Raw genomic sequence first — 9,039 nt, forward strand, 5'->3', positions numbered from 1 at the left:
ATGTGTGACAGCCTATATATTATATTTACAGTCATTTTGATTGTGGAATTTATTATTGGAAATTTGGGAAATGGATTTATAGTAGTGGTGAACATCATGGATTGGGTCAAGACAAGAAAGATCTCTTCAGTGGATCAAATCCTCACTGCTCTGGCCATCTCCAGAATTGTGCTGCTCTGGTTAGTATTACTGAATTGGTGGCTACCTGTGATTTACCCAGGCAGATGGAACACTGAAACCATGGTGAGAGTCATGTACAGCACCGGGATGGGAGCTAGTCACTTTAGTCTCTGGTTTGCTACAATTCTCAGCATCTTTTATTTTCTCAAGATAGCCAATTTTTCTAACACTATTTTTCTTTACCTTAAGGTGAGAGTTAAAAAGGTGGTGACGTTGACACTGCTGGTGTCCTTGGTTTTCTTGTATTTGAATATTGTAGTTTTAAATGTATATACTGATGTCCTGGTTGGTGACCATAAAACAAACTCATCTTACAACTCCAGTTGGAAGAGCACACAGGTTTCTGTCACCTTTCTACTTGTGAACACCATGTCCATGTTCCTTCCCTTTGCCTTGTCATTGATCACATTTCTCCTGCTCATCATCTCTCTGTGGAAGCATCTGAGGAGGATGCAGCACAGTGCTCAAGGATGCAGAGATGCCAGGACCACAGCCCAAGTCAGAATCATGCAAACAATGATCGCCTCTCTCCTACTATATGCCATTGTTTTCCTGTCTTTTCTTGTGAAAGACTGGAGCTCTCTAATGTTAGAGAGAAAGCTGATCATTTTGTTTTCCCAGGCTGCTAGAACTGCTTTTCCCTCAGGGCACTCCTGTGTCCTGATTCTTGCAAACAGGAAGCTGAGAAGAGCCTCTGTTTCTGTGCTATGGTGGTTGAGGTGCAGAAAGAAAGACGCTGAAGGACACTAGGGTCTATTGGCCTGTGGTTCATGTATTTTGATCATTTCGAACATTCTAAAAGAAAGTCACATTATGAAATGCTCTTGTATTTGTAAAATTTTGCTCTCCTTTATGTTTTTCTAATGATTGCAACTTTTTCAATTTACAAGAATATGTTTGGAATAAATACTATCTAAACCTATTACACATTTTGTAATACATATAAAAGTGAGTATGTAAATATCCAGATATTAAAAATTATATCACTGTAGACCATTAGAATGCAAGAAATTATTATAATGAATAACATTAATTTTATGTCAATTAATTGCCTTTTAAAGATTTTAAACAGAGAAATATATGTACATTTACGCCTGTTTCTTAAAATAGAGCTTTGTAATTTTTTATACATAAAACGTGCATAAATATTGTATAAGAAATGAAATATAATTATGAATTATGGAAAAGTAAATATACTCTCCATCACTTAAAATATAAAATTCAACTTATGAATTTTAAAATGTGTTGTGAATTCATGCAACTGTGTTTTACTATTATGGGAAGCCAGGCTGGCTTAGGAACAGGAATTTAGAGAGTTTTGTTAAGCAAAGTTTCGTTATTTACATGTTGTTAGTATTGATTGAGTGGCAGAAATGAAAAGTAAATAAAAAATTTAAATGAATTTATAAAGTAGGTGGTAATGTTTAAATAATTTAGGTGCAAGAGTCATATGAAGGAAAAAGGAAAAAGAAATAGCACATGTGTTCTGTGCTCAGTGTTGTTTAATAAGATGAGAGAAACCTGCATGTTTTAGAAATAAAGAACTCTTGATTAAATCTTCATTTAGTGATCAAATGCCCTCAAATTGGTTTTTTAGTTTTTTGGATATAGTTCTTTCTTTGTTCTTTCTATGTAGTTTATTCTTTCATTTATTGTTGAAAAATTGTAAACATCTTTTCTTTACTTGCTTTTCACAAAAGAGCAAGAACCAGTGTCTACTTTTCTGTTTATTTATTGGAGAGAGATGGTATAGAATTAAAAAATGAGCATTTTAAATATGTTTATGCAGCAGATAGTGTGTTGTTCATATTTTTTTTAGTTCTCACATATATGAGACTAAATTATTTTCCATGAGAAGAAGCTGAGGTCCCACGATGCTAAGAAATATACCCAGTGTTGTGTGAAGACGCTAGAAGAGAGTTAGAGTTGTAAATCCCAGGAAACAGAGGGTCCCCCAAATTCACATGAATAGCCTGCTATAGCCACCTCTGGAAAGCAGCAGAAAAATGTAATAGGATGTGCATCTGTGGTGCTCATCCTAAATCTTTTCATTCTTTTTGTTATATTTGGTGTGTGATTAAGGTGCCTACAGGAAAGAAAACCAGTTGCTTTCAAAATTGGTTTCCTTTGTAAATGAAAGAAGTTCACTTCCTATGGAGGTGAGGTACCTACTAACTCTAATTAAACTTTATGTAAATAACTTCTAAAACTGTGAGATAAAACATACGTACTGGTAGTTTTCCTTATCCCCCTCCCTTCCTTCCTCTGTGCCCCCATCCCTCCCTCCCCCTTCTGCCCCTTCCTCCATCTTTTCTCTCCCTCCTTCCTTCCCCCTCCTCTCCTCACTCCCTCCATCCCCTTCTCTCTCTACTTTCCTCTTCTTCCACCCCATGCTCTTTTCCTTCCTTCACTATATTTTCTCTGAGAATAAAGGAAATTAAAGAGACATAATTTCTTACTTTATTATAAATATGCATCCTCATATATACAGACAAGTGTACATCTCACCCCTCATAAAAGAAGCTTCTTTTTGCTACAGATGGAGACTATTACAGAGTTCTAAAACTGGTCATGTGCAGAAAATAAGTATGTGTGAGATGCTTAACCCTAAGTGACACATCTTCAATAGCACCTCAACACACAGAATGAATGCATCTTCCAACTCTTACCGGGAACTTTTCCTTATACAGTGGATGGTGTTTAGCATAGAAACCCACAACTGGAAGATGAGCAGAGAAAAAGAGGCAGCAGAATGCTTATCCCTGATAACTGTTTCAAACCACTGCCTCCCAAGGCAAAGGGATCATAGCAGAAGAGGAAGCCAAAAGATTGTAAGACTCAGAGGTGGTATATGACCACACGGAAATAGAGCCTTCCAGACAGCGGTTCAGAAATCATATAAACTCACAGCAGTTTTGACAGCATGTACAAGTCTTACACAAGCTCAAACCTGACAAAATCACAGCATAGACATGTAGAAGTAGGCAAAAAATCTCAACCCAACCTAAGGAACTTTTGGAAATTGATGTCTGCTGAGAGAGGGAAAGATGGTATCTTACAGGGATGGGATTCTTGGTGGATCCAGTGGATGGTCCTACACTGAAGGATATTTGGGTACACAAATCAGAATCTACAAGCATATATATATAAAAAAAACAATAAAAATTAAAAAATAAAATAATAATAATATATTACTAATAAAGTCAAAATGGAACCATAATTCTTTCCCAACAGGAAATGATTGAGCATGACAAGTCCTTGACTTAAAATTTTATGAAATGTTATTACCAAGGTATTTTCCAGATCCAATTAACATATCATTTTCATAAATGTACCTAATTACAAGAAAATAATAAAATGTCTCTGTGCTGGATAGCTTTGGTTGTCAACTTGACACACCTGGGTAGAAGGCGCCTCAATTGGTGAATTGCCTCCATTGAACTGGCCTGTGGCCATGTCTGTGGGGCATTTTCTTGATTACTGAGTAATGTTGGAGTGCCTAGCCCATTGTGGACAGTCCCATCCCTGGGTGGTGGTCCTGTGTTGTACAAGAAAGCAATTTGAACATGGGCCAGTTTGAGTGAGCCAGTAAGCAGTTTTCCTTCATGGTCTGTGTGCTACAGCTCTGTGTTCCAGGTTCCTGCCCTGAGTTCCTATCTTGGGCTCCCTCATTGATGAACTGTGACCTGGGAGATGTAAGATAAAATAAATCCTTTCCTCAGCAAGTTGGTATTGGTCAGAGTGTTTTGTCAGAGCAATTGAAGGCAAACTAGAACAGTCCCCATATGGTATGTATTTTGTTTGCTTCAACATCTGTTGGGTCAAAAAGAACAGGTAAAGTTTTCCAGGGAATAAAGACCACACTAAGGCACCTATTTTAATGGTCTTCTGCCCAGTGTTAGTATGTTCCCACAGAATCAATAATGTTCAAATAATTCTCTTTTAGTCTTCACTATAACATAAATGACTTAAGTATTTGAAATGTTGTTTGATTTTTGGGATAATGGACATCTTTGTAAATGGAATTGGCTAGTGTTCCACCAAAAAGTATAATATTGACTTTAAGTTTGAAAGACAGACATTTAAAAATAATCTCCAGAAAGAATAATTCTCTTTTCTGATAGAACCAGTGACAAGTATTGCATATCATTTCTTTATGAAGATGATTATGTGTTTCTTTCTCCTATGCGCAATTAAAACAAAGACACAGGACTGAAGAGACAGCTCAGTGGTTAAGATCACTGACTACTCTTGCAGAGGACCTGGGTTCCATTTCTAGCACTAACATGGTGGTAAACAACTGTCAGTGACTCCCATTCTGGGGGAATTCATTGACCTTTTCTGACCTCTGTGGGCATTGTACTACGGGGCTGCACCTATTCATGTGCACTCATACACATAAAAAATAAATAAAAATTTTAAATAAAATAAAATAAAACAATGATGCATGTTAACGGTAAAACAAAGAACATAAAACAGAGTTTAAGTCCCAATTTTAAAAAAAATTTATTAATTTTTAAAAATTTTATGTGTATGCGTGCATTGCCTGCATGTAGGTAAGTGCACCTGTGTTGTGTAATGCCCTCAGAAGTCAGAAGAGGCTGTAGTAAGTGTAAGAGCGTGGCTGGAGAGATGGGACTTTTGAAGTTGGACTGAATTCATTTTGCATTATGAGATGTCCATGATCCTATTGATAGACAGGAATGAAAGTTAAGGTTTAAAAGTGATATGTTCAGGTGTTATGTTGACAAGAGTTGGACTTGTGATAGCTAATATTGCCAACTTGAGTCAGCGTTCTGCCACACACATTTAATCTCAACCTGGAGGAAGCAGAGACAGGTGGATCTCTGTGAGATTGAGGCCATCTGATCCATAGAGTGACTTCCAGATGGGCTGGGACTAGGGAGACACTGTCAAAAAAGTTGCCAACTTGACAGAATCTAGAATCATCCATAAGACAAGTTTTATCCTTGAAATGTAAGGAAAAATAAAACCTTTTCTCATTGTTTCTTTTTTTTCTTTTTCACACTATAATATTTTTAATGAATTTTGTGAATCTCATATAATACATTTTAATCAGTCTTAGACCCCCCCCGTCTCTCATTACCCCTGGACTCTATGTCTTTGGAACTTTAAACCAAAATAAACTCTTTTTATTTTAAGTTTCTTGTGTCAGGACATTTTATCACAGCAACAAGAACAGTAACTCATATACTAGGACAAAACCTGTGATTAAGGACATCATAAACCTTTATGGAGAAGCTGCTACTCCCATTTTTCTAAATGGACGTGGCATGTCAAAAAATTATTTTCCAGACATTAAGTTTTTCCCAAAGATTAGTGCTATTGTCAGTCTTGCTCTGGGAAATATATTTTCATAGTGGATATTGTAGAGACTCATCACCAGTCCACATGCCGAGGATAAGTTGGTACTGATGTGACATAATGCCCAATGTTGAGACCTAAATAGGAGAAAATAAACAGATATTTATCACTCCCTCCAAGTTTCAAGGAGCATTGAGGAAGAAAAATATAAGATACATAGGAAAAGGTAGGGTATGATAGAACTTTGACTTCTAGGCATCAAATAGCCATTGTCATTGTAAAATCAGGGCAGCTATGATCATCCACACAAGATTCTCAAAGGATGAACACACTGAGACAGCATTATGGAAGAGTGGAGGACCCATAGGATTGTGAGGAAGATCAAGAGACTGTTCATGAGGTGGTGTGTAAGGCTGCACATGAGCTGGCATACCAGATCTGCTCCCAACCCAAAACAAAACAAAACAAAACAAAACAACAATATATCAATATATCAGTATATCTATCATCTATCTATCTATCTATCTATCTATCTATCTGTCTGTCTGTCAAAAAAAACAACAATATATCAATATATCTATCATCTATCATCTATCTATCTATCTATCTATATCTATCTATCTACTGTTCTTGGGGAGAGATATTATTCTTCTTCTTTGGCAAGTTGTCCTTAGTCCTGTAATTTCAATTGAAGTCATTAGTTCAAAAGGGTAACCTTGGGTTAACTGTTGCTTTGATCTGTTGTAATTGTCCTATCTACAGTGAATGAATGCTTGTTCATGACATCCCAGAAAAAAAATATTATGTACATAAAGTTTCCTGAATCAATGAAACTTTTGTATATGTAGTTTCTGTTGGCTGTGATGTCTTATAATTGACATTATGAAATGAAGTGTCAATTCTCATGTGACAGCATGCAAATAAAGACAGATAATCTTTTGTTACTTGTTAATTTGACTTTGTATATTCTTTGCATCCTTTGGGTTAATCTACCTTAGCTATTTGCTAGGAAAATTTTAGAGCTAAACAAGTCAAACAAACAGTGAATGTCTAAATAACTCAAGTTTCTCTAGATCAAGATTCTTTATTGTATCATTTTATTTTTCATGAATTCTACTGGCATACAAAATAATGATTTCCTTATGACATCTTTACATGTGTCTGCCATCGTATTCTCCTCATATTCAACTCTCATCACCTCCTGAACAGTTCCTTCCTTCTGAGGCTCCTCCTCTAACCCATAAGTAGCTTCCTTTCTACTTTTAATCTTACTTTTTCTTAAATATAAATCCTGCTTATAAGAGAAACACGTGAAGTATTTGATTCTCTGAATCTGGCTTGTTTTTAAACAATGATTACAATTTCCATTTGTTTCATAGCAAGTGCCGTAATATTCTTTCCTATGGCTGAATACATCTCCATTTAGCACATTTTCCAACATTCCCCTGTCAACAGGTCTACATATTAATAAGGTGAAAAAATCCACCAACTATAAATATATATACATTGAATGTTGGTGAAAATATTTCATGAAAGAAATACTTCTCAACATAAAAAGAAGTCAAAGGTACAAAAACTGTGTGTGAATTCAATACCCACTCTCAGGAACAGACATATCTTGAAAAAAAAATCAAGGAAACTACAGAGTTAAATTTCAGCATAGATCTAAATGGACTAAGAGACATCTATGGAACACTCCATTCATCAACTTCAAATAAATGTACTTCACTGTAGCACACTGATGTTTCCAAAATAGACCACATTTTAGGCAATAAAGCAACTCTTAACAAATATGAAATTAAAATAACATGCTGAATATTTTCAATCACAGTGGCATAAAACTAGAAATTACAGGAGGGTGGTTTGGACCTCCATTGGGTTACCTGTTTGGAGGTCAGCAGACGGCCAGAGAGAGCACGGTTCTGGCCTCCCTCTGGCCTCCAACTAACAAAGGGCCTGAGAACCCAGGGACAGCCTGACATCCCGGGGATCCTGCCTCCACTTGGTGGTGAACTTCCCAAAATTTGTCATACCATCCCCCTACCTGGGATTTTGTGAGGCCCCTCCCAAGGTGCCAGGGCAGATCTGGCTTTGGTAGGCTAAGGCTGCAATCTCAGCAGACTGTCAGAGAGTACCAAGTTCTGGTCCCCCTTTACCCTCATTCTGGCATAGGGTTTACAACACACAGGACTGCCTGAGAAACCCAGGATCCTGCCTCCACGTGGTGAAGGAAGCCTAAGTATACCTGACTAGAACCTGAATTGGGCTTCTGTGGGTATTCCTGAATAGCTGATCTGAAGTCATCAAATCCCTCCAAATTAAACCTGAAAGAACCTGAACCCTGTACCAACCAGCTTTACATAACCAATAAAGAAAGGATCTAGGCACCCTGATAACACAAGCAGAAGCATACTTCAACTTAATTCTGATATCAGAATCATAAACAACAAAAGAAATTCACATGCCAAAACCACAACGAAAGAATAATAAAATGGAAAGCTAAAACCCTATGTACCCAGCAAAGCCCACCAATCCTGTAAAAGAGCTCTATAAGGAGAACCCCCTAGAGATAAACCAGGACACTGAATCTAAAAGAACAATCATAAGCACAATCAAGGAATTCAATGAATTTAAAGAACACATGAACAAAAAAATCAAAGAGCTAAAAGAAGATAGGGTAAACTTCTGAATGAACTCACAAAAGAGATACAAACACTGAAGAAAACTCAGGCAGAAATGAAGAAAGAAGTTCAAAACTCAATAAGTCAACTTGAAACAACAGGGGAATGTCTCACCTCTAGAATGAATGAAATGGAAAACAGAGTATCAATACTAGAGGACAAAGTTGAAGAATTGACCACTCAAGCAAAGAGTATAGAAAATTTTAAAAAACACAGGAATGGAATATGCAAGAGATGGGGGACACCATGAAAAGACCAAATCTACGGATCATAGGGATAGAGGAAGGAGAAGGATTTCAGGTTAATGGTGTTGACCAGATCTTAAATAGGATTGTAGAAGAGAATTTCCCAAAATTAAGGAAGGACATCCCCATACAAATACAGGAAGCACATAGAACATCAAATAAACAGGACCAGAAAAGAAACTCCCCATGACATATCATTGTAAAAACACTAAATGTACAGAATTTGGAGTTCATGCATTTCAATCAGTTTATATTCTTTTAACATTTTCTTGCCATGAGAAAACTCCAAAATAAAAACAAAACACCTTTCTCTGATTTAAACTAGCCACCTAGATGATTAAAAATAAGATTACTAGGGGTGGAGAGATGGCTCAATTGTTAAGAGCACTGACTGCTCTTGCAGGGGACCAGGGTTCGATTCCCAGCACCTACATGGCAGCTACTAACCATCTTAACTCTAGTTCCAGGGGAATCCGAGGCCTTCTGACCTCTGTGGCATTGCATGAGAAGGGTGCACTCACATGCACTCAGGCAATACACTCATACACATAAAAAATAAAAAATAATAAAACATTTTAAAAAATAACATTGCCAAAATGAGCTAATCT

General features: G+C 36.8%; 1 protein-coding gene across 1 annotated transcript; it reads left to right on the forward strand.

Annotated features, from left to right (window-relative positions):
• On the forward strand, positions 1–930 carry LOC103725166 (taste receptor type 2 member 116-like). The gene has a single exon (XM_008822470.1). It carries the CDS (start codon positions 1–3, stop codon positions 928–930), a length of 930 nt encoding a protein of 309 aa, XP_008820692.1.
• The last annotated feature ends 8,109 nt before the right edge of the window (positions 931–9,039 follow it).

The sequence above is a fragment of the Nannospalax galili genome, unplaced genomic scaffold (genome assembly GCF_000622305.1).
Source record: "Nannospalax galili isolate Female #2095 unplaced genomic scaffold, S.galili_v1.0 scaffold1249, whole genome shotgun sequence".
Lineage (NCBI taxonomy): Eukaryota > Metazoa > Chordata > Mammalia > Rodentia > Spalacidae > Nannospalax > Nannospalax galili.

Excerpts from the sequence above, each read along its gene's own strand:
- LOC103725166 (XM_008822470.1), top strand. The coding sequence starts at position 1 with ATGTGTGACAGCCTATATATTATATTTACAGTCATTTTGATTGTGGAA.